Source organism: Pelophylax lessonae (genome assembly GCF_965119305.1).
Source record: "Pelophylax lessonae genome assembly, chromosome: 1".
In the NCBI taxonomy this organism is placed as follows: Eukaryota; Metazoa; Chordata; class Amphibia; order Anura; family Ranidae; genus Pelophylax; species Pelophylax lessonae.
In genome coordinates this window covers 253,832,325-253,858,680 of record NC_138768.1, presented here as the reverse complement: position 1 = coordinate 253,858,680, position 26,356 = coordinate 253,832,325, and the positions used below count along the sequence as shown (strand labels likewise).

Sequence of the window (26,356 nt, the reverse complement as noted above, 5' to 3'; positions counted from 1 at the left end):
TGATGTTCATTGACAGACACAACTCCTGATTTTCTTAACCATTGGGTTATACTGCCCCTACAGTAGTAAGACACTAGGCAGAAAAAAAGTTTGACTACGCTTATGGGCAGTCCCGGGGGGGGGGGGGGGTATACTACCTCTCTCTGCTATAGGTACTCAGTTTTGTTACAAGCAGTGTCAGAATTACAACTCCACAGAGGGGTGGGTGCTGTGTCTGTCAATGAAAATCAGAGAAATGGATTTTAGGGTGAGTCAAAAATCCAATTTTCTCTTTCGTTCATTGACTGACGTCCCAAAGCAGTGTTAAACATGAGGGGTGGGAGCAGCTCAAGTAAATTCCCATGGCTAAACTATAGCCAACCAGCTAAACAGGAGCTCAACCAAAACAACTGGAGCCGACCTGAAAAAAAACAGTACGCCCTCAAAGAGGACCACGTCCACTAAACAACAGCCTGCAAAACCTTGCGGCCAAAAGAAGCATCCGCAGGTGCCAACACATCCACTTTATAGAACTTTGTGACACACCTTTCCGAGGCCCATCCGCGAGCACAAATAGCGAGTCTGACTTCCAAAAAGACTCCGTACCTGCCAGGTACATCCTAATTGCCTGGACCACATCCAAGGCATGCAAAGCAATTTCCTTCAGATGTTTTGGCCTTTGGCCAGGGAAGGCAACACAATGTCTTCATTCAAATGAAAATCAGAGACAACCTTTGAAAGGAACGACAGACAGGGGCGAAGAACCACCTTATCTCTGTAAACCACCAAGTAAGGTGAACAACAGGATAACGCTGCCATTTCCAACACCCTGCGCGCAGACCCAAAAAGGCCACCATCAAGATTCTCAAAAGGAGGCTTCTGGAGCATTGAGAGCACCAAATTGAGGTCCCAGGGTGGCAACGGAGACCGCAATGAAGAGCTAAGTGCTGAACTCCCTGAAGAAAAGTATGCACCAGGTGGGTGTGGCCAAGGGCCGTTAAAAGAAGACCACCAAGGCTGACACTTGGCCCTTGATAGTACTCAAGGCCAGTTTCTGCTCATCCCTTGGTTGAAGGAAGGTCAAGATCTGAGCCACCGAAAAGGAGCAAGGATGAACTCCAAGAGATCCACACCACACGATGTAAGTCTTCCACGTACGATGGTAGATCTTCCTAGAAGTAGATTTCCTAGCTTTTAACAGCGTTGGAATCACCGACTCAGCACCTGGTATTCAACAGCCAAGCCATCAAAGCCAATGATTGTAAAGCAGGATGAAAGATTGGCCCTTGGAACAGCAGATCCTTCCTGAGATGAAGCTTCCAAGGCACGTCGGCGACCAGACGCACCAGATTGGCATAGCAAGCCCGGCCAGGCCAGTCCGGGGCCACCAAGATGACCGGAATCTCTTCTGCCTTGATCCTGCCAAGAAGTCTTGGCAGAAGCTTCAGAAGAGGGAAAGCGTAAATCAGAGGATACAGACCCAATGGGGCCACCAACATGTCTGTGCCGTCCGCCAGAGGATCCAGTAATCAAGCCAGAAACCTCTGCACCTTTCTGAGCCAAGACACTAACAGACCCACCTTGGGGATTCCCAATCGGAGACACAACTGATGAAACACCTCCGGATGAAGGGACCACTCCCCTTGGTCCAATGCCTGCCGACTGAGGTAATCCGCTTGCCAGTTTTCCACCCCCGGAATGTGCATGCCAGAGAGGGATGGAACATACTGTCCTGCCCACCTTAGAATGCCGGCTACCTCCAGAGCCTCCAGAACACTTCTTGTGCCCACCTTCGTGTGATTGACACAAGCCACGGTGTGGCGTTGTCTGATTAAATGTGCACTGGAGATCCCTGAAGATGATCCATCCTATGTTCCAGGCACAGTCTAATCGCTCAGAGTTCCAGGACATTAATCGGTAGTCTGGACTCTTCCAGTGTCCAGGCCCTCTGAGCAGAATTTTTGCCAAGGAGGCCTCCCCAGCCGCACAGGCTGGCATCTGTGGTGACGACTGTCCAATACAAGGGGAGGAAGGATTTGCTCAGCCGACACGCCGTAGAATGAAGCCACCACATTGGTTACCCTTTCGTTCCCCGGCTCAGCTGGATCTGATTGTCCAGAGACTGCGGATTCTTGTCCCATTTGCCAAGAATCTCCCTTTGCAGGTACCTCGTATGGAACTGTGCAAACGGAACCGCCTCGAAGGTAGACACCATCAGGCCCAGCACCCGCATGCATGTCCGGAGGGATGACCATCTGCTGGACAGCAGGAGATGAATTGCAGCCTGCAGTTTTGGAGTTTGTCCAGAGGAAGCTAAGGCCGAGTCCAGAGTCAGAACCAGATAGTACATCTTTCTGCACAGAACCAGAGCAGACTTCTGAAAATTCAGAATCCAGCCAAACTCCCTCAGAGTTCGTATGGTGATCTAAAGGTTTTCCATCAGAGCAGTAGGAGATTCCGCTCGCAGAAGGTCATCCAATTAGCCCAGTAACGTAATCCCCAGCTGACGTAACAATGCTAGCCCCGGGGCCAACACTTTTGTGAAGACCCAAGGAGCGGAGGCGAGACCAAAGGGTAACACCATAAAATGATAATGCTCCTCTCCCAGGGTAAAGCGGAGGAAGTGCTGGTGACCGGCACATATTGCAATGTGAAGGTAAGCGTTCTTGATGTCGACAGAGGCAAGAAAATCCCCCTGAAGCAGGGATGCCGCCACCGTGCGAATAGACTCTATCCTGAATTTCTGCACCCGAAGAAAGCAGTTCAGCGCCTTGAGATCCAGAAGTGGATGCACCTTGCCTTCCTTCCTGGGAACTGTAAACAGGTTTGAGTAAAACCCCTTAAAACGTTCTGATGTCGGAACCAGGAAAGTCACCCCTTGAAGTAACAGGTCCGGCACCGTCCCTAAAAGACCCTGTAAGCGGTCTGGGGACAGGAGAAAATTGGAAGGAAAGAACCTTTCCGGAGGGTAAGAACGAAACTCGATCTTGTAGCTGGATCGTATGACTTTGGCCCTGAAAGCCTTTGATACATTGTCAGTCGCACCTGAGGGACAAAAAAACTTCTTATGAGCGAAGAAAGTTGGCCCACGTTTACGACGAGGGTCCTTGCCCTTACTAGCCTGTGGAAGAAAGGTACTCTTCCCCCCTGTGAGACCCTTAATGATGTCATCCAGTGTAGCTCCAAACAGGCGATCACTTTAAAAAGGAAGATCAGTGAAGGCCTTTTTAGAAGTCTGGTCTGCAGACCAGCATTTGAGCCAAAAAATACGCAGAAGGACCACTGCCGAAACAGAGAGCCTAGCAACTAGGGGAGACGCATCCAAAGAGCCATCCCAGATAAACTGCAGCCCCTGGACCAACTGGTCTGCCAGCTAAGCAAAGGCAGGGGGGGGGGAAGGCTGCTCCCCCTCCAGGTCACAGCATAAAAGAGCAAAGTGACCCACATCCACGGCGGCCGAATCAGATTCAGGATCTGATGAGACAGATGAGGCAGGGGCCAAAAGCCACCTCCACTCGGGACACAAAGGACTCCAGGACCGACATCAGTGCATCAATAGATGGTTGGGACCCGGAGGGCCCTGAAGCCTCTTAGAGGAGAACAGGTGGGGACATTTGCTCCAAAGACTCCATGAGTCAATAGGGGACCACCCAAAAAAAAGGTGTAAAAACACTGCTATGGGACACCCCCACTGTTCCGGCACCACCAACCGGGCGCCAGTAACAGAGCACCAATCTATCTTCAGCAGAGAGGGAGAGGACTCCACCAGACTCACCACCCGGCAGAAAACAGGCACCTGCAGCCACCAGGATAATCTGCACCCCACATGCGCGATCAGGAAATAAAAAGTTCCAGGAGTCAGTACCAGGGGATGGGGAGCGGCTCCCACCGCCAAAATCGCTGCCCAGAGGGCTCCACTATCATGGCCACTGCTATTTTCTTTCACTTGAATCCTATTATATAGAAATAACAAGTAAAATATAGACTGTTTCATATCCAAAAGTGAACAGAAGGAGTTTCTCTCTATAAATTTGTAACATTCAACAGTAACATTGGTCCTAAGCATTGTCTTATCAGTATATAATTAATTAACCGTTTCCCGACCGCCCGTCGCAGTTTTACTGTGGCAGACTGGCTCTCCTGCGCGAAGCGGCGTAGCTCTACGTAGATCACGCGCGTGCCGGCGCACTCGCACCCCCACTAGGCAGCGGAGATGCCAATGCACGGGGTCGGCAGGCACCCGCGATCGCTCCCCACTGAGAGAGGACAGTCAACAATTGTAAACACAGCTGACCTTCTTTTCTCTGAAATGATCACAGAGCGCCTGTGGTCCTTCTATATAGGATCACAGGTCTCTGTGGTCATTTCACAAGTCCCTCCCCCATACAGTTAGAAAACACTCCCCTAGGCTCACACTTAACCCTTTGATCACCACTGTGTCAACCCCTTCCCTGCCATTATCATTATTACAGTAACAGTGCATATTTTTTGCACTGCTTACTGTAGTAATGTCACTGGTCCCCCCAAAAGTGTCAAAAATGTCAGTAAGGGGTCCGATCTGTCTGCCGCAATGTCGCAGTCCCACTAAAAATCGCAGCTCGCCGCCATTAATAATAAAAAAAAATAAATAAATAAAATAAATTAATTAATAAATAAAAAGGACATAAATCTTTCCCCTAGATACCAAAAATATGCAGTAGAATACAAATTGGCCTAGAAGGAAGAAAAATTGTGATTTTTAAATTTTTTTGGGGGAGGGTATGTTATATAGCAAAATGTGAAAAATTTTATTTTTTATTTTTTTCAGAATTTTCGCTCTTTTTTTGTTTATAGCGCAAAAAATAAAAATCGCACAGGTGATCAAATACCACCAAAAGAAAGCTCTATTTGTGGGGAAAAAAAAGACATCAATTTTATTTTGGTACAGTGACACACTTTTCCGTTAAAGTAACGCAGTGCCGATTTGCAAAAAAATGGCCTGGTTATTAAGAGGGTAAATCTTTCCGGTCTAGAACTGGTTAACAGAACCTTGTCTGGAGAGGCGATGCGCTTTGTTTTGTGAAAAAGACTTTCAACTAGGGGCCCTTAAGCTACAGAGAGCAGTGTAGTCTTCCTCAAGACCAAAGAGAGGTACTACTCTTGCTCGAGGACATAAAAAGGAAAAGAGAGAAGGGCGGTGTTTTAGCGGAGAGAGTGGGTAGAAGAAAAAGGGAGAAAGCAAAAAAAAATGAATTTTTGTAAAATCTTACCGTAAAATTCCTTTCTCTGAGTCCTCCGACAGTCGCCGCCCCTTCATAATCGTCACAAATGGGTAATTGACCTTTGCTCCGCAGGAGTAGCTAGGCAACAAGATTTGTAAATATCAAAGCTTTTAGCATATCACACCCCTAGGGGGCGGTCCCCTCAGTCAATACCTCCCTGCTTCCAGCATTCTCAACTCAGTTTTGGTAGCATAGCAGTAGAGTACATAAACTAACCCCAAAAGAGGGGCGGGGGCGGCGACTGTCGGAGGACTCAGAGAAAGGAATTTTACGGTAAGATTTTACAAAAATTCTGTTTTCTCTTACGTCCTCCGACAGTCGCCGCCCCTTCATAATCTTCACCAATGGGACGTCCCAGAGCAGTGTAGACATGAGGGGTGGGAAAAAAAACGCAGCCGCGCATAAAGCAACGCAGTACCCACAGCAGAGAAAGGGAAAGAGAACCAACCTGGCAACATGCTCAACAGGAGCAACAACCCAGGAAGAACAAGTAACCCAGGGGTAAAAACACCTCAACAGCCAAGGGCCCAAACAAGGGACCCTAAGGCACTGCCGCACTAAGAACTTTACGGCCAAAGGAAGCATCTGCTGATGCCTGAACATCCACTTTGTAAAATTTGGAGAAGGTGTGAACGGACGACCAAGTCGCCGCCTTACACACCTGGGCCACCGAAGCCTGATGACGAAAGGCCCAAGACGTACTCAGAGATCTGGTAGAGTGCGCCTTCACAGGGAAAGGAGGAATCTTCCCCCTCAAAGCATAGGCTTGCACAATCGTCTGTCTGATCCATTTGGCGACGGTAGCAGCCGACGCCGCCATGCCCTTCCGAGGTCCCTCTGGAAGAATGAATAGGGAATCAGACTTGCGAAAGGACTTAGTCGATGACAGGTAAACCCTGATCGCCCGAACAACATCCAAGGCATGCAAAGCCACCTCCTTCGGATGCTTAGGCTTCGCGCAAAGCGAAGGCAAGACAATGTCCTCATTCAGGTGAAACTCCGAGATCCTTTTCGGAAGAAAAGATGGGTTAGGTCGCAAGACCACCTTATCCTTGTGAATCACCAGGTAGGGAGAGCTGCAGGACAAAGCCGCCAGCTCCGATACCCTGCGAGCCGCAGTGATCGCCACCAAAAAGGCAACCTTTTTGGACAACAGAGACAACGAGATCTCCCTGATCTTTTCAAAGGGAGCCTGTTGTAACACGGACAGAACCAAGTTCAAGTCCCATGGAGGCAAAGGTTCCCTCCTAGGAGGGGCCAAATGTCACACCCCCTGAACAAAGGTGCTAACCAATGAAATAGACGCCACAGGGCGTTGAAAAAGAACGGCCAGCGCAGAAATCTGACCCTTAATTGTGGCCAGCGCCAAACGCTGGTCCACTCCAGTTTGGAGGAAAGCCAACACTCTCGACACCGAGTATGAGCGAGGGGAATACCCCCTGGACTAACACCAGGCAAAGTACGCTTTCCAAGTACGGTAGTAAATGTTTCCCGAAGAGGCTTTTCTAGCCTTGATCAAAGTGGGAATGACCTCAGGGGAGAGACCCCTATCCTTCAGGACCTGGCTTTCAACAGCCAGGCCGTTAAAGCCAGCAACTGTAAAGCAGGATGGAATATCAGCCCTTGAGACAGAAGGTCTTCCCGAAGCGGCAGGCGCCACGGAGCGTCGACTGCCAGATTTACGAGGTCTGCGTACCAAGACCGGCGAGGCCAGTCCGGTGCCACCAGAATCACCGCGTGCGGTTCCGAGGCCAATCTGCGAAGCAGCCTGGACAGCAGCTGAATCGGTGGAAAGGCATACATCAGACGTTACTGATGCCAGGGCGCCACTAACGCGTCCGAGGCGTCTGCCTGAGGATCGCGCGTCCTTGCCACGAACCTCTCCACCTTGTTGTTCAGACGAGACGCGAACAGGTCCACATCCGGAAAACGCCACTTCGCGCACAACTTCTGGAAGACATCCGGGTGAAGGGACCACTCCCCCTAGTCCAGGGTCTGGCGACTCAGATAGTCCGCCTGCCAGTTCTCCACCCCCGGAATGTGCACAGCCGTTATCGCTGGGACGTGCGTCTCGGCCCACGACAGAATGCCGTTTACTTCCACTCCTGGTGCCCAATTGATGGTTGATGTAGGCCACCGCTGTGGCATTGTCCGTCTGAACCCGAACCGGACGGCCCTGAAGCCGTTTCGACCAATGCAGAAGGCAAAGTTTTACCGCCCTCAATTCCAGAATGTTGATCGGAAAGGAGGATTCCTCCTCCGACCAAGTTCCCTGGGCGGACAGAACGCCCAGAACACCACCCCAGCCCGACAGGCTGGCATCCGTGGTGATCACCGTCCACGACAAAGGACGAAAGGACTTGCCCCCCGACACCGCCGGGGACTGGAGCCACCACAAAAGACCCCTTCGGGTGTGGCAGCTCAACGAAAGCTGCCGATCCAGAGATTGCGGACGCCCGTCCCACTTGGCCAGGATCTCCACCTGAAGACCCCGCGTGTGAAACTGGGCGAAGGGAATCGCCTCGAAAGCCGAGACCATTAGACCTAGACATCTCATACATGTCCGGAGGGACGAGCACTGAGTGTCCCTGAGGGACCTGACCTCGTCCTGAAGTGTCCGGAGCTTGTCTTCCGGCAGGAAGACCTTCGCTTGAGCAGAGTCCAGGATCATCCCCAGGTAGGGAAGACGAACCGACGGACACAACGTTGATTTTGGAAAATTTATCGTCCAACCAAACTCCTGCAGAGTCTGCATCGTGGTGGACAGGTCGTTCACCAGGCCCTGACTGGTCGCAGACCGAAGCAAGATATCGTCCACATATCCCAAGACAGAGACGCCCTGGGCTCTCAATAAAGCCAGGACCGGCGCAAGCACCTTGGTGAAAACCCGCGGAGCCGAAGCGAGACCAAAGGGTAACGCCACGAATTGGTAATGATCCTCCGCAATGGCAAATCGAAGGTACCTCTGGTGACCCTCGAAAATGGGGATGTGAAGGTACGCATCCTTCAGATCGATGGAGGCCATGAATTCCCCCTGACTCAGGGCAGCCACCACTGAGCGCAGGGATTCCATGCGGAACTTGCGAACCCGCACAAATCGGTTCACAGCTTTCAAGTCCAGAATCGGACGTACCTTGCCCTCCTTTCTGGGCACAGTGAACAGATTGGAGTAGAACCCCCGAAATTTGTCCAAATGAGGCACCGGAACCACCACTCCCTGGGCCCGCAGGTCCCGCACCGCCAGGTGCAGATCCTGCAAACGCTCCGGAGACAGCTGAAGATTTGAGGGAAAAAATCTGCTCGCCGGCCAAGAGAGAAACTCGATCTTGTATCCAGATCGAACGATTTCCTGAACCCACCTGTCCCGAATGCGGGCCAGCCAGGGTTGAAGAAAACCGAGCAAACGTCCCCCCACCCCAGAACCGGGTGAGGGCGCCCCTTCAGGCCGAATTGGCATGGGCAGCGGACCCGGACTGGCCGGACTTCTGCTTACCTGCCCACGGCTTCTTCTGGGAGCCTTGGCCCTTGAAGGGCTTGCCCTTGTATTGCGACCGAAAGGCACGAAAGGACCCCCGAGAGGGCCTAAACGCCTTACCGTGAACAAACTTATTCTTGTGAGTGTGGGGTAAGAGAGTGCTCTTACCCCCGGAAATTCCCTTTATCAGAGTATCCAAAGACTCGCCAAAAAGGCGAGATCCCGCGTAGGGAAGATTAGCTAGAGTCTTGCGAGAGGATTGGTCAACCGACCAACATTTCAGCCATATCAGGCGACGGTTCAACACCGCTACACTGGAGAGGCGTGCAGCCAAATGGACTATATCCAAGTCCGCATCGCACAAATACATGACACCCTGATGAATTTGATCCACCATAGCCAATGTTGTCGGCGGAGCAGAGTCAGCCACCAGGGTGCGCCTGAGCACCTGCGTCCAATCCGCAATAGCTTGGGCTGCCATAATGGAAGCAAAAATAGGCTTCAGCATAGAACCAGCAACCGTATAAGCATGATGGGCCAGAGACTCCAATCTCCTGTCCGTAGGGTCCTGGGAACACCGGGGGAATCCTCAGCAGGAATCGCAGTAGATTTATTCAAAACTGCCACCGCGTGATCCACCTGAGGCGGCACACACCAACGCTCATCAGTGGCGGGTGTAAATGGATAACGCAGCTTGAACTTACTTGGCACAGTAAAGGGCTTCTTCAAATTGCGCCATTGCTCATCAACAGCGCGCTGAAATTCCGCAGGGCAGGGAAAAACCTGTGCTGATTTGCGTTTCCTTTTCGTTCCATAAGAGGACATCAAAGCAGGAGGACACGGTTCATCCTGCAGATGCAGTGTTTCCTTGATAGAAGTAATCAACTCATCCATGAGTGCAAGCTCTTCAGGCGAGCCAGGGGGAGAAGTATCAACTCCTTCTACCTCAGCCTCCCCCTCAGACCCCACAAGGTCCAGAGATGAACGAGACCCTGAGAAGGGCACTCCAGCCATAGTAGCCCTATCGCCCTCTGAATCAGAGGAAATAGATAACCTGGGCCGTTTTGCGGATCGATCAGCCATTAGCATCTGCACCTGAGAAGCCAAGTTCGCTACAACAGCAGCCAGATCAGCCCCCTCGGGGGACGCAGCAGCCCCTTGGCCCCCCACCAGGGTGGGAGGAAACTTGCAATCCTGAGAATCCATGCCCCAGTATCAACTGAAATAAAGGACTGCCCCTTTAAGACCGCGGCGAGCGCAGCCCACCGCACACTACTGTATGTACCGACCCCCGCAGGGATAAGGAGCACTGAGCAAGGAAATACAGGATAAGGAAGGTAAAAACCTGGAGAGAGCACACAGCTGCTGCCACCGATCGCTGTTCCAGTGAAAAAGGAAGTGATGCAATGACTGACCGCCCTATATAGCCTATGAAGGCTTCACAAACATGGCCACTCGGCTGAGGGAATCTAGGCAATAAGAAAATGGCGCCGACATGTGCTTGCAGGAGCGATCGCCGCCAAAATGGCGGCGTTTGGCGCCAAAACACCGCGCTGCACCACACAGGGCCGGTCACCACAGTTTGCCGAAAAAAATGGCGGGCCGCATCAGCGGTCGCCGTACAGCATGTCTGAGCCCAGTCTGCCCCATACATCTCACACAGCAGAGCGGGAGAGCCCCCCCCCCCTGCAGCCCACAGAAAGGCATACTAGCACAGGAATCTGACAGGGAGCTCAGCACTTACACAGACATGCGGGTCACACAGTCACAGACTGACACCCAAACAGACAGGTCCCCACATAGAAATTTACTTACCATTCCGGATGGCGTGGGGAGCCTTCTCTAGCAACCAAACCGCTGTACTGAGGAAAGGGAGTGTCGCAGCCAGGACGCAGTGGACTGCGGTGCGAAACCGCAAATGGCGTCCGGTGAGGTAGCCACCTCACAGGCAGCATCCCTGCAGCAAACAGGGATGGGTCGTTCAATATGCCAGGGAAACCTGAGCTGAACGCTCGATGGCAGGCTGGGGAAACCCCTGGCTCTCAGCCCTGGGATCCAGGGTGGCCAGTCCGAGACCCAGCACCGCATGATCATCTTCATCCGAAGAAAACTAAACTAATGCTGAGAAAAAACAGCCAAGTAAAAGAAAAAGAAAAATACTTGAAATAAAATCAAAAAGAGGATAGAAGGCTGAGACTGAAACAGGAAGGAACAGGAAAGGAACAGCCAGCTACTCCTAAGCTAGGCAATTGAAAACTGAGTTGAGAATGCTGGAAGCAGGGAGGTATTGACTGAGGGTGTGATATGCTAAAAGCTTTGATATTAACAAATCTTGTTGCCTAGCTACTCCTGCGGAGCAAAGGTCAATTACCCATTGGTGAAGATTATGAAGGGGCGGCGACTGTCGGAGGACGTAAGAGAAAAAAGATTTAAAAAGACTCCAGACAGAACCTCCTCTCCCTCGAAATAGGGGAGCTGTTGGCCAGGAGGATCGCTGAGACTAAGGCCGCGACCCGGTCGTATGCAACCTTACGAGGCGTTTAACTTGCAGGCCAGCCCCTGTCCAGTGGGGCTATGTCACGACCGACCTAGCGCGGAGCTTGGGTCTGCGCGCACACGTTGGCCAGACAGGAGTGATCACTGGATATAGATTATCCAGCCCATCATCCAGTCTGGCAGTTGATTGTAGATCTTACAGGAAAAAAAACAGGAGAAGAAAATCTATCTAAGAAGAAAAAATTGCCAGGACCAGAGATCCCAGCAAGGAACTAGGTCCTTACTCCTTACTAGGCTGATAAAAACTGAGTACCTATAGCAGAGAGAGGGAGTATACCCCCTGGGACTGCCCATAGACATAGCCAGACTTTTTCTCTGCCTAGTGTCCTACTCCTGTAGGGGGCAGTATAACCCGATGGTTAAGAAGATCAGGAGCTGTCCATCAATGAAAGAAAGAGAAAAATGGATTTTGTAAAATCTTACCGTAAAATCCTTTTCTCTTAGCTCATTGACAGACGTAGTCCTCGGTGATACAGCACCTTCGGGTTATGTTGCCTCCACAGGAGCAGGACTAGACAGGAAATTAAAAAGCTCTGGCCACACCCTAGGGGCAGTCCCAGAGGGTATATCCTCTCTCTCTCTGCCTCAGCAAATCAGTTATGTGAAAAAGCAGTCTTTAGAGATTTTAACCCAACCCAACTCAAAAAACAGAGGGGCGGGGACTACGTCTGTCAATGAGCTAAGAGAAAAGGATTTTACGGTAAGATTTTACAAAAATCCATTTTTCTCTAGCGCTCATTGACAGACGTAGTCCTCGGTGATACAGCACCTTCGGGACGTCCCAGAGCAGTATCACAAATGAGGGGTGGGAAAATGAAAATCAAATCCCAATCTAGAAGGCCCAACCGGTGCCAACTAGAAGTTTACAATGCTCATCCTTAATGATGAGACTCAACAAAAAAGAGAAAACATTTTTTTTTTTCAAACAGAAAAAACCCTCGAGGTAGACCACCGCTCTCCTCAAATTGCGGCCTGCAAAACCTTGCGGCCAAATGAGGCATCCGCCGATGCCGTCACATCAATTTTATAGAACTTTGTAAAGGTATGTACCGACGACCAAGTGGCCACCTTACATACCTGGACCACTGACGCCTGATGGCGAAAGGCCCAGGAAGTACTGAGCGCTCGAGTGGAGTGCGCCCTAACAGGGAACGGAGGACTCTGACCCTTAATAGAATAAGCCTGTGCCACCGTCTGTCTAATCCATTTGGCAATGGTCGCGGCAGATGCAGGCAAACCCTTTCTGGGGCCATCCGTGATCACAAAAAATGAATCCGTCTTACGGAATGATTCCGTAGCTTTCAGGTATACCCTGATTGCCCGAACCACATCTAAGGAATGCAACGCATGTTCCCGATGATGCTTGGGCTGAGGACACAAGGAAGGTAGTACAATATCTTCATTCAGATGAAAATCTGAAACCACCTTAGGAAGAAAAGATGGCTTAGGATGAAGTACTACCTTATCCCTATGAATCACTAGGTATGGGGACTGGCATGATAATGCAGCCAGTTCTGACACCCTGCGAGCAGAAGTAATAGCCACCAAGAAGGCCACCTTCTGGGATAAAGTAAGCAAGGGAATCTCCCTGATGTTTTCAAAGGGAGGTTTCTGTAGAACCGACAAAACCAAATTAAGATCCCAGGGCGGTAAGGGCGCGCGGACTGGTGGAGCCAGGTGCCGCACCCCCTGGATGAAATTCCGCACCAAGGACTTGGTAGCTAAAGGCTTCTGAAAGAAGATTGCTAATGCTGAAACTTGACCCTTGATGGTGCTCAAGGCTAGCTTCTGCTCAACCCCTTGTTGCAAAAAGGCCAATATTCGAGTCACTGAATAGGTACGTGGAGGAAATCCTAAAGATTCGCACCACGCAATATAAGTCTTCCATGTGTGATAATAGACCTTGCTGGAAGTCACTTTCCTTGCTTTAATAAGGGTAGGAATGACTGAAGCTGACAAACCTCTGTCCTTCAGTACTTGGGTCTCAATGGCCAGGCCATTAAAACCAGCAACTGTAAAGCATGATGGTAAATTGGTCCTTGAGACCACAGACACTCCCTGAGACGAAGTTCCCACGGAACGTCTGCGACTAGCATGTCCAAGTCGGCCAGGCCGGCTTGAGGAGGCCAGCCTAGAATTTCTAGGACCACTGGCGCTGATAGAATCTGAACCAGGCGTCCCTAGAGGTATCTGGCCCCGACCATCCGAGAAAGTCTGGTCGTTTTCTGTTCCCACACATTTATCAGATACCTGATTGTTATCAGGAAGGGTGATCTTTTCTGGTTGAACCTCAGGGACCGAAGTCACCCGACTAGAGGCTACTTGGCCTATCTGGTCAACCAGATCCGATTCCTGTGAGGTATAGGGACTAATCTTAGGAAAAGGTAAAGGAAAAGATCTATTCAGGGAACGGTAACTACCGTTTCCTGTAGTACTTAAATGTTGGAAGGGAAGAATCGCACCGGTAGTAGTGGTTGATGCTCGATCTAATGTCCTGAATACCGGTGAAAACGTCCCCCCACCCTGAAACCGGGTGGGGGCGCACCTTCAGGCTGTGTACTCCTTTGCTTCGGGTTTGGCTGGGTTGGTCCTCTGCTTGTCCGACCAGCCCTTCTTGAACCCTCCTGGAGGAGTCTTGCCTTTCCCGCTTGTACCAGCCGGGTGCCCTTTATGGGCGGTAAAGAAAGGTCCTCGCTTGTTGCGAGGTCCCTTAGCTTTAGCAGCCTGTGGCAAAAAAGTGCTCTTGCCCCCAGTGGCATCCTTAATGATTTCATCTAGGTTGGCCCCAAATAGACGATTCCCCTGAAAAGGGAGATTTGTCAAGGTCTTTTTGGAACCTAGGTCAGCTGACCAGCATTTTAACCACAGCACACGTCTGAGGATGACCGATGACATAGATGCATGCCCTAATAAGGGAGTAGTGTCCAAGGCTGCGTCACAGATAAACTGTAGCCCTTGTATAATCTGTTCCATCAAATCAGATGTCTCCTGGGGAATATCTTTTCCCCTAAGGTCTTGGCGTACCATTCTCGCCCATTCCGTAAGTGTCTGGGAAACTAGACCAATAACAATTACTGGTCTAAATGCTGACCCTATCAGAGAGAAGATGGTGCGGGACTCTGCTTCCATCTTTCGATCCACCGGATCCTTAAAGGACGAAGTGTCCTCTACTGGGATAACCGTGGCCTTATTCAGCCTGGAAATAGGTGGATCCACCACTGGTGGTACCGTCCATTTCTTAATGATGGATTCCTCAAACGGATAGCGTCTAGCAATACGCTTGGAAATAGTAAAGGTACGTTTAGAATGCTCCCATTCTCCTTTAATCTGATTACCGAAACACTTGGGTACAGGAAAAACCTTCACCGTTTTGATGGGCTTATTAGTACCAAAAGGAATCTCTGTTTCAGTTGCCTCTGCCGGTAAAGCCTCAAGTTTTAAGGTTTCCTGCACTGCCACAACTAGTGCGTCCACCAATGCTTCTTCCTGAATTATAGCGGGAGAAGAAACGTCCTCCTCACTGTCTGAGGGGGCTTTACCTGAGACAACAGCCCTTGCAGAGGAACCTGCAACTGCAGTGACCATCTCTGAATCTGAGTCAGAGGTGTCAGATAGTATAGGGGTAGGCGGGGGTCGCTTCCTTGACCCCCGTCCCTGACAGGCCGCCTCCACCCGAGCCACCATAGACTCCAAGATTGCTGTAAATGACTCTACACTCTGTGCACCGGCGGGTCCCGTGGCCCCCTCGAGGGAAACAGGTGGGGGAATATGTGTGGCAGGGTCCATGATAATTCCAGTCACTTCCTGGATAATATAATTCAAAAATAAAAAACTTTTTTTTTTTTTCCCAGACCCCCAGCGCCACAAAAAGCCCCTTAGTGTTACCTGCTAGGGATCCCTATCGATCGAGAGAGAGAGAGATAGACCCCCAGGCTCACCACTTGATGCTCAGAGTCTAACTGCAACAGGTTACAGCGCTGTCTTGACAAACAGGAAGTCTTTTGGCTGGCTGCCCAGGAAGAAAGGAGGCGGCTCCGCCCCTCTGCACGCCTTCCGGCGCCTCCCCTAGCTCCACGAGGTGTTTGGATCACCTCAAACATGGCCGCCCCCATGCTGGAGACACGAGGCTACGCCAAAATGGCGGCTCGTGCGATCCAGCAAAAAAAATTGCGGCGGCCTGTACTGAATAGCGGTGTGCTGCAGGGCACACAACACTCTCTCTGCATGGGGATTTGGCGTGGTTGGCGGTACCGGCCCTGGCGGACCGCATGGCCATTCGGGAGGCCTGCTAATAGCTGGAGATCTGATTAGGAAGGCAGTCTACATGTCCGTGGCTTCTGACTGGTAGGTAGCTTATTCTTATCACCGTAAGATTCCCAGAATGCCACTGATTACAATCTTTTTAACATGTATACAATTAGATTGTTAGCTCCCAAACCAAGCCTCCTGGCTTTTTGCACATAAAATCACACTCAAAGTAGGAGGATCTGTGTCATTTATAGGATAGAGAGGGACTCTATCTTACCATACAGAGAGGGGCCCGCGTTCACCACAAGACCCGTCAGGGGAAAAGGGGGAACATACTACTCACCATACCGGAACCAGGCGGGCACCAACTCCTGACAGTACCCCTCTCCACCGGGGCGGGAGGGCTGTCGACCGATATGGACGCCGTGACTCATGGTCTTTGGCGTTTCAGCGAGACGTTTAACTTGCGGGGTCAGTCCTTTAATGGGACTTTGTCGCGGCCGACCCAGCGCGGAGCTATGGCCTGCACGCGCTCGTAGGCTGAACTGGGGTGACCACCGGATCTCAACATCCAGCCCGTCGCCCAGTTCAGCTTTCTTGCTTGAAGATCTCACAGGAACACTGGAGAAAAAAAGCTGTCTAAAAAATCTTTTAAGAAAAAAAATCTTGCTAGGACCTAAGATCCCAGCAAGGTATCTAGGTCCTTACTCCTAACTAGACAGAAAATAACTGATTTGCTGAGGCAGAGAGAGAGAGGATATACCCTCTGGGACTGCCCCTAGGGTGTGGCCAGAGCTTTTTAATTTCCTGTCTAGTCCTGCTCCTGTGGAGGCAACATAACCCGAAGGTGCTGTATCACCGAGGACTACGTCTGTCAATGAGCGCTAGAGAAAGATTGTTTTATAATTAGTGCATAAATATGCATGTTGGTATTGTCTGAGAGTGCATCCTAATGCAATGAAGAGACACCACTGTTTCCAGTCCCCACTCAACTATCATTAGAAAAAATGCATCTTGGTCAATCAATTCCAATCACAGGCAATAACAACTATCTGTACATTTCTACTGTGATAACAAGGCAGACAATGGTATACCAGCTAGCAAACCAGAAATCAGAAACCTCAAATTTGTTATCTGCATGCATTCCAAGGACCGGGTGTTAAAAGACATTTTTCTTTAGAGTTTTGTTTGCACCAACATTAGCTGACAATTGTTAAAATCCAGTGTAAACATCAAGCTCACCTTTCAATGAGTCCACATTTAGGTTAAGTGCTTTCCTTCTTTTTTCCCGAAACTCCATTTGCAATTTAATTTCTACAACCTGTAGAAAACAATGTGACAGTCATTTCCACTGTGAGCTGTAACTGTTGTTTCTATTCAGTTGTATTATGTTACAAGATGTTTTACTTCTGCAATGTATGAAAACTTTACTGTAAGCTATCATTCAGGTAAATATATATAATGGTTAACTGCTTACTTGTTCAATATTAGACCAGAAATACTCAATTTCCCTGGCAATTGAGGCAGCAATTTGTTTCAGCTTGTTTTCTTCTTCTTTTTTGGCTCTCTCAATATTCATCCTTTTTTCTTCATGATAACGAGCAGCAGTTCTGACCAGCTACAGATGAGCAAAGTATAAATCTAAATACCCCGAAAAGTAACATCTGCAGTACAAAATATAGACTGCCAGATAAAAGATTGTGGCATTTGCTTTTACCTTTTTTGCACAAGCCATTTTCCACCTTCTCTCTTGAGCAAAGTCAGCAGCCATCCATTGCATCTCTTCTAGTAGGTAATCCCAATGAGACTTTGGCCTTGATGGCTCCTGCAGCTTAGGTAACCTCCGTAATGACCATAAACCTTCTTTGCGAAGTTCTGCAATGCGCTGATGAACAAGGATTTCCTATAAATTTTAGATTACATACTATGAAAAAAAAGGAATAAACTTTTTTTTTGCAAAGTTCTACAATGCACTGATGAAAATATTAGGAACCACATTAAAATTACTGAAAACTGCTGACAGGTATGAAAGCGCAGGCCCACAAAGGTGCTTCGGCCAAATGCATGTTAATCGGGAAAAGCTCTGACACCGTGAAATATTGAAGCTTGCTGTAAAGTTCCACCCCTATACATTCCTATTGGCCTGTCACTATAATGGGCTGCCTCACTAGCCAAAATAAAAATGTGACAAGAGTGAGGGGGAGTGGCAAACTTCAGTAAGAGCTGAAGCTTTTCCAAGTTAGAATTTTGAATCCTCTGGAAGCCCAAACTCCCTAACTCTCAGAAGCTTTCTGTATTCTTAAAGAAGATCTTCACCCTAGAGAGAAAAAACTGGATTTTTGTCTTACTGTAAAATCAGTTTCTCTGATGTTCATTGACGGACACAACTCCATATCTTCTTTGACAACTGGGTTATGCTGCCCCCTACAAAAGTAGGACAATAGGCTGAAAATAATTGACTAGGGCAGTCCTAGGGGGTTTACTTCCACTTCCTGCTATAGGACTCCATTTTTGTAACAAGCAGTGTCAGAAGAATACATAACATAACTCAACAGAGGAGTGGGTGCTGTGTCCATCAATGAACATCAGAGAAAAGGATTTTACGGTAAGACAAAAATCCAGTTTTCTCTTTCGTTCATTGACGGACACAGCTCCATATCATCTTTGACCATTGAGACATCCAAAAGCAGTGTCAACATGAGGGGTGGAAAAAAAACACAGCAATAAACATACTTCCCAAAAAGGTTAATCGTAGCCAACCAGGTAATACACACGTTCAACCAGGAACAACTGGAGCTCACCTGACAAAAAAATTACACCCTCAAGAGGCTTAAGCCTCTCCAACAGCGGCCCGCAAAAAGCCAAAAGCAGCATCCGCAAATCTGCAAAATTTAGTGAAAGTGTGCACAGACAACCAAGTGGCCGCCTTGCCAACCAGGACCACTGACGCCTGATGACGGAAGGCCCAGGAGTCACTAAGCGCCCTCGTAGAATGCGCCTTAACCGGGAAAGGAGGAACCTGACTCTTAATGAAATAATCCTGCACAACAGTCTGCCTGATCCACCTGGAAATGGTCGAAGCAGATGTGGTCTGCCCCTTACGAGAACCATCTGTAAGGACAAATAGGGAATCCGATTTCCGAAACGACTCAGTCGCCACCAGGTACACCCTGATTGCCCGAACCACATCCAAGGAATGTAAGGCAATCTCTTTAGGATGCTTAGGACACAAGGAAGGCAACACAATGTCTTCATTCAAGTGGAAACCAGAAACGACCTTAGGAAGGAACGACTGGCAGGGACGTAGCACCATTTTGTCCCTATCAACCACCAGGTAAGGTGACCGACAGGACAATACAGCCAACTCTGACACCCTGCCTGCAAAAGTAATAGCCATCAAGAAGGCCACCTTCTGTGTAAAAGTAAGCAGAGGGTGTTCACGAATATTTTCAAAAGGCGGTTTTTGAAGAACTGACTGTACCAGATTAAGGTCCCACGGAGGAAACAGAGCCAAGGTGCGTACCCCCTGAACGTAAGTGTGAACCAAAGAATTTATAGCCAACGGGCATTGGAAGAATATAGCCAAGGTGGAAATCTGGCACCTCATGGTGCCCAGGGCAAAACGCTAATCTACTCCAAAAATTCCAAATGACAAGACACTGAAAAGGAACAGGGGGAAACCACTTGAGACTCACACCAAGTAATGTACGCCCTCCAGACTTGATGATAAGTCTTCCTAGAAATAGATTTTCTATCTTTCAACAGCGTAGGAAGTACCGATTCCGACAATCCTTTGTCCCTCAGCACTTGACTTTTAATAGCCAAGCCGTGAAGGCAGAGACTGTAAAGCAGGATCGAAGATCGGTCCTTGAGCCAAAAGATCTCCTCTGAGAGGGAGTCTCCAAGGGACATCGGCGACCAGTCCTCCTAGATCTGCATACCAAGACCGCCGAGGCCAGTCTGGAGCCACCAGAATGACTGGAATCCCTTCTGCCTCGATTCTGCGCAGAAGCCTCGGCATAAGTGTTAGTGGAGGAAAGGCATACATTAGACAATACTGGCCCCAAGGGGCCACCAGAACATCTGTGGCATCAGCCAGAGAATCCCGAGACCTTGCCACAAACCTCTGAACCTTACGGTTGAGACGAGAGGCCAACAGGTCCACATCGGGAGTCCCCCACCGGAGACACAGTTGTTGAAACACCTCCGGGTGAAGAGACCATTCTTCTTGATGAGGGGCCTGCCAACTGAAGTAGTCTACCTGCCAATTTTCCACCTCTGGAATATGCACAGCAGAGAGGGCTGGAACAAAACATTCTGCCCACCTTAGAATGCTGGCCACTTCTCTGGCCGCTAGGACACTTTTGGTGCCCCCTTGATGATTGACATACACCACAGCTGTGGCGTTGTACGATTGAATCCTTACCTGACTGCCCGAATCTCCAGGATATTGATTGGCAGACTAAACTCCTTCAGAGTCCAAACCCCCTGAGCTGGAACCGTGCCCAAGACACCTCCCCACCCGGACAGGCTGGCATCCGCGGTGACCACCGTCTAGTACAGGGGGAGAAAGGATTTTCCCTGTCGAAGCACCGGGCAGCTGAGCCACCATATAAAGGACCCCCTCGTACCCTGGCTCAACAGGATCAGATTGTCTAGAAATGGTGGAATCTTGTTCCATTTGGCAAGAATCTCCTTTTGCAGGGGTCTGGTATGAAACGGAGCTAATGGAACCGCCTCTAAGGTGGAGACCATCAAGCCCAATACTTGCATGCAAGTCTTGAGAGATGACCGGCAATTGGATAACAGGAGCCGAATCGCATCCTGCAACTTCTGGAGTTTTTTCTCAGAGAGAAACACCCGAGCCGAGGCTGAATCCAAAGTCAGACACAGGTAGTCCAGGTTGTTAGATGGAATCAGAGCTGATTTTTGAAAATTCAGCTTCTAGCCGAACTCTTGCAAAGCTCACACAGTGATATCCAGATTGTCTTTTAAGGCAGCTGGAGATTCTGCTTGCAGGAGAAGGTCATCAAGGTACCTCAGTACCGCAATCCCCCGCTGCCTTAGCAAAGCTAACACCAGGGCCAACACTTATGTGAACACCCGAGGAGATGAGACGAGACCAAAGGGTAACGCCATTAATTGATAGTGCTCCTTGCCCATGGCAAAGCAAAGAAAACACTGATGCCCGCCATATATTGGGATATGAAGGTAAGCGTCCTTGATATCGATAGAAGCCAGAAAATCCCCTTCATGAAGGGATGCCACTACCGTTCGAATGGACTGCATCCGAAATTTCTGAATACGCCACAAAGCAGTTCAAGGTCTTGAGATCCAGGATTGGACGGACCTTGCCTTCCTTCCTGAGAACAGTAAGTAGGTTTGAATAAAACCCCTGAAAACAGTCTGACTAGAATTTGATTAATCAGGCACTACCACTTTACAAACTAACTTATGAAGCAAGAGGATGCCAAGGAAAATTTGATAAGGTGTAGGAAAGGTGAACAGATACGGTTGGAACCTGTGAGGTAGTGGGAAACTGACCACCTTCCTGCTCTAAAATGAATGAGTAACATGGCAGGTATGGAGTAAATAAAATATCAAGAAAAATAATTTTTTCATGTGTGGAGGAATGTGAGGGAATGTGTGAGTATTCGTGACCTGTAACTGGACTTGCATACCGCGACTGGGAGCGCTTTACCGTCTAGACCACTACTCTACTACTTTGAGTGTTATAAAGTTTAATTAACCATTATTTTTATTGCATTATGTATAATCGGTTAATATACCCTTTCTCAAATATATGTCAGCACATGTTCTTTGATAGTTGTTTGTTCAAGACTTGATTCTCGCAGGACCTTCTTTATTCTCATTACACTGTATAACATATATATATATATATATATATATATATATATATATATATATATATATACACACATACACAATGACTCCTGTATACTGTACTGTAAATAACTGAAAAAAACTATAATATAAACAAAGTTTAAAAAAAGAAAAAAAGAAAAGGTTCTAACTCTGGAAATGGTTCAATGACTCCTTGTGCGAGCAGATACTGTACCGCCCCAAGAAGGCCTCGCAGACGATCCGGGGACAGACACAAGTTGGAAGGAAAGAACCTTGCTGGAGGCCAGGACCGAAACTTGATCTTGTAACCTGACCGAATCAACTCGTGGACCCACTTATCTAGGAGGTCCACGGGTATGGAAAGAAGTGAAGACGTCCCCCCCCCCCCAGATACGGGTGAGAGCCCCCCCGTCAGGCAGTGTCAACAAATGGACTTGTCTGCGGGACCAGCGGAACACCGGAGCAACAGATCCACCCAGATAGTCCAGTTTTGTGGACGGAACCAGAGCAGACTTCTGAAGGTTCATAATCCAACCAAACTCCCTCAGAGATAGCAGAGTAATCTACAAGGTGTCCATCAGAGCAGTCGGAGACTCTGCACGCAGAAGAAGATCATCCAGGTACCGCAGTACCGCAATCCCCCGCTGACGCAACAATGCTAGAACCAGGGCTTACACTTTGTGAAGACCTGAGGAGCGGAGGCGAGACCAAAGGTAAACACCACCAACTGATAATGCTCCTCGCCCACGTCAAAGCGGAGCAAGCGCTGGTAACCGGCACATATTGGAATGTGAAGGAAAGCGTCCTTGATGTTGATAGAAGCGAGAAAATACCCCAGATGTACGAAACGCCACTACCGTGCGAATGAACACTATTTAGAACTTTTGTAGCTGCACAAAGCAGTTTAGCGCCTTGAGGTACAGAATTGAACGTACCTTGCCTTCCTTCCAGGGAACTGTAAACAGGTATGAGTAAAACCCCTGACAACATTCTGAAGCTGGACCTGGGACAATCACCCCATGAAGTAACAAGTCTTGCACTGGCCCAAATTGACCCCGTAAGCGATCTGGGGACAAGTGCAGGTTGGAAGGGAAGAACCTTTCCAGAGGAAAAGACCAAAATTCGATCTTGTAGCCGGATCGAATGACTTTGTGGACCCACTTGACCTGTACCAGAGAGGTCTACAGATCCTGAAAATCAGCGAATACGTCCCCCCACCCCAGATACGGGTGAGGGCGCCCCTTCATGCGGAGAAAGCCTTGTCCGCAGGTCTGGAAGAGCCCCTCCTCTTGGAACCTCCGGAGGGAGGCCCTGAAGGACTTTTACCTGTTGAGGGACGAAAAAGGCCTCTTATGAGCTGAGAAGAATGACCTACATCTACGACAGGGCTCCTTGCCCTCAGGATCCTGCGGAGGAAGAGTACTCTTCCCCCCCTGAGAGACCCTTGATGATGTCATCCAAGGAAGCTCCAAACAGGCGATCTCCCATAAAGGGAAGATCAGATAAGGCATTTTTTAAAAGTCTGGTCTGCAGGCCAGCATTATCAGCCAGATAAGACGCCGAAGGACCACTGCTAAAACAGACAGCCTAAATCAAAGGAGTCGCACCCAAAGAGGCATCACAGATAAACTGTAGCCCCTGGATCAACTGATCCGCCAGCTCCGCAAAGGCCGGGGGAAGCCTTTTTCTCCTCCAGGCCCCAGGGTAAAAGATTAGCCCACTCGTCAGAGTTTGCGACACCAAGGCAACAGTAAATACCGGCCTAAGCTGAACAAGCCATAGTGAAACATATGGCGGGCCAGAGCCTCCGCTCTCCTATCACCGGATCTTTAAAGGCCAAGAACTCCTCAACCGGAATTAAGGTATCTTTATTTAACCTCAAAACCAGTGAGTCCACTACAGGTGGGACTATCCACTTTTTAAGCAGGGAATCCTTATAAGGGACAAAATGAGTGCGTTTTGGACAACCCCACTGTTATGTGGCAATGTTGTCAAAGTAAACGGGAAAGGGGAACATCCCCGCCACAGTGGAGGACCTGTGGTGCCAAAAGGGACAAGTGCCTCCGATGCACCATCTCCGCCATGTTTAAAATTTCACGTTCTGACAAAATCAGTGCATCCACCAGCACCTTTTCATGCACGGCTAGGATGCACAAACGGAGGTTAGTGACATCAGCCACCCCCACTGGGGCTGCCCCACGTAGCTTACGACCAGTAGGCCGCAAAGCCATGGCCTAAATTTTGGACCGGATTCGGCTGGGTAAGGCGCAGACCCGCGGATGCCAAACCATCTGCTTCCCCAGCCCAACAACTGCAGCAGGGATGTCCTCTGGGCTTGGCTACTTATCATACCAGGTACAGGGTGGGCACCGCTCCTGACAGACCACCGCTCCATCGGGATGTGGGTGGCTGTCGGCAAGGAGCAATGCTGCGACTCAGGCCGAGGCCAGGTCGTATGCGCCCTCGCAAGATGTTTAACTCGCAGGCCAGCCCCCGTCCAGTGGGGCTACGTCGCGGCCAACCTAGCGTGGAGCTGAGGCCTGCGTGCGCCTGCTGGCCTGACTGGGGGGACCATCTGGATCTAGATTACCCAGTCCGTCACCCAGTCTGATAGTAGATTCTCACAGAAACAAAATAACAAAGATAGGAAAAAATCCATTTAAAAGTAAAAAAAATTGCCAGGACCAGAGATCCGAGCGAAGAACTACAGTATCTCACAAAAGTGAGTACACCCATCACATTTTTGTAAATTCTTTTATTATTTATTATATCTTTTCATGTGACAACACTGAAGAAATGACACTTTGCTACAATGTAAAGTAGTGAGCGTACAGCTTGTATAACAGTGTAAATGTGCTATCCCCTCAAAATAACTCAACACACAGCCATTAATGTCTAAATTGCTGGCAACAAAAGTGAGTACACCCCCAAGTGACAATGTCCAAATTGGGCCCAATTAGCCATTTTCCCTCCCCGGTGTCATGTGACTCGTTAGTGTTACAAGGTCTCAGGTGTGAATGGGGAGCAGGTCTGTTAGATTTGGTGTTATTGCTCTCACTCTCTCATACTGGTCACTGGAAGTTCAACATGGCACCTCATGGCAAAGAACTTTCTGAGGATCTGAAAAAAAGAATTGTTGCTCTACATAAAGATGGCCTAGGCTATAAGAAGATTGCCAAGACCCTGAAACTGAGCTGCAACATGGTGGCCAACATATACAAACAATTCCTGGCGCTGGAAACCGGATAGTCAGAGATCCCAAAACCTGTGGTGTCAAGCTATATGGGATGGACGGCCTTAGAAAGAGTGCCAATAAGTCAGTATCAGGGGTGCAGCTGTCCCATACTCAGATCCAGCTGAGAAAAGTACGACACAACAAATAGATGGGTTTGTTAGCGCTCCCCAAAGTAATGACACTGAGGTCACAGATAAAAAATTGATGATCACAGTGGATGAATGTCACATTTATTAAAATTGGTAAAAACACTGTTGAGCAGGGTGCATCCAAGCAATGAGGCAATACCTGTTGTGGGAACCAAGGGAATAGGTGGAAACGACTCTCCAGTTTCTCTGTTAGTAAAGAAGCCTCAGGAGCAACTACACCAGAGGGATGACGGAGCCTGAGGGTGAGGAAGAGGGGGGGGGAGAGAAGCACAACCCCCCGTGAACCGAACAAACCAGGCCGCAAGCAAGCCCACAGCACACCGGCGTCTCCTTGCTTCAGATTTCCTGAGCGGCGCTGATGGATGACGTCATCGGCGGATGACGATCGGCTCCCAGAAGTCCGTTCAGGGCACAAATTCCAATGGTAGCGGCAGCCTCATCGTGCAGGACATGGCACATCCCACAGCAGCGATCACTACCTAGCGATGGGGGAAGAAAAAAGCCACAGGATTGGAGATAACATGTTTCGGGCTGGGCCCTTCGTCAGATCTCCAGTGGCATTGTGAAAGTGATTTAAATAAAGGGGAAGGGAGGAGAATGGAGAGACGTTGCCACCCACCCCCTGCCTCCCCCTTCAAACAGCTGTTGCTAATATAAACAAAGTCAAATACACAAAATAATACATCAATACATGTTAACAGTGAATATAATGCATAATAAAACAACCAAAAAATAAAATTAAAAAATTAAAAAAACTTAAAAAAATATAAAAATCAGAGATTAAACTGGGGGAATGGAAAATAATGAACGAATGCAATGTATAGAGAGGAAAAAGGGAATAAGCATTGTTAAGAACATATGGGGTATGTAAAAAAAAAAAAAAAAAAAAGGGGGGGGGGGGGGAGAGGATAAATATGAGAAGAGGGCAAATGGCCTTTATATCACGGAATATATGTCCAATTCCTCATTCAACCCATGAGGGGAGAGCGTGTTAAGTTTGTAAATCCAGAATGTCTCTCTCTTGCAAAGCAAGGAGAAACGTTCATTGCTGGTCAGGGTGCCCTTAGGGACAGATTCGATGGCCCAAACTTTCAGGTCTTGCACATTCCCATTATGATAAGTGGCAAAATGGCGGGGGGCACTGTGAGGAACTTTTCCATTTTTAGTGGTCAAACCTTGGATAATGGCCCTACGGTGTTCGCCTATCCGCGTACGTAGATGGCGGATAGTGCGGCCCACATAAAGTAGGTTGCAAGGGCAGTGCAACACATATACCACAAACTGTATGGAACATGTGATGAACTGACAGATGGAAAAACTATTGCCAAGTGTATCACAAAAAGAGTTGCGCCCATGGGTTATAAACTGGCAAGTGAGGCAGCTCCTTTTCTTGCATTGAAAGGTGCCTACTCTGTCATTAAGACCTGATGTCCATAGTTCTCTCGTCTGTGGGTCTATTTACTTTGCTAGGGGCAATGTTGTTCTTGAGGGTGCGCGCCCTCCTGTAGACAACCTGGGGGGCCATGGGGAGATGGGGACCCAGTCTGGGATCAGACCATAAAATTGACCAAGGTCTCAGGTGTGAATG

The 26,356-nt window shown here is 49.0% G+C and overlaps 1 protein-coding gene across 7 annotated transcripts in view; it reads right to left on the bottom strand.

Moving 5' to 3' along the window:
• LOC309562087 (E1A-binding protein p400-like) overlaps positions 1-26,356 on the bottom strand; it is a 512,144-nt gene that overhangs the window by 365,382 nt on the left and 120,406 nt on the right. For all 7 annotated transcript variants that reach the window (XM_082266206.1, XM_082266208.1, XM_082266207.1 and 4 more), the window contains 3 exons: positions 17,237-17,422; positions 16,997-17,137; positions 16,762-16,840 (listed from right to left, as the gene is read on the bottom strand). In XM_082266206.1, coding sequence (XP_082122332.1) covers positions 16,762-16,840; positions 16,997-17,137; positions 17,237-17,422 — 406 coding nt within the window. The remainder of the gene's footprint in view (positions 1-16,761; positions 16,841-16,996; positions 17,138-17,236; positions 17,423-26,356) is intronic.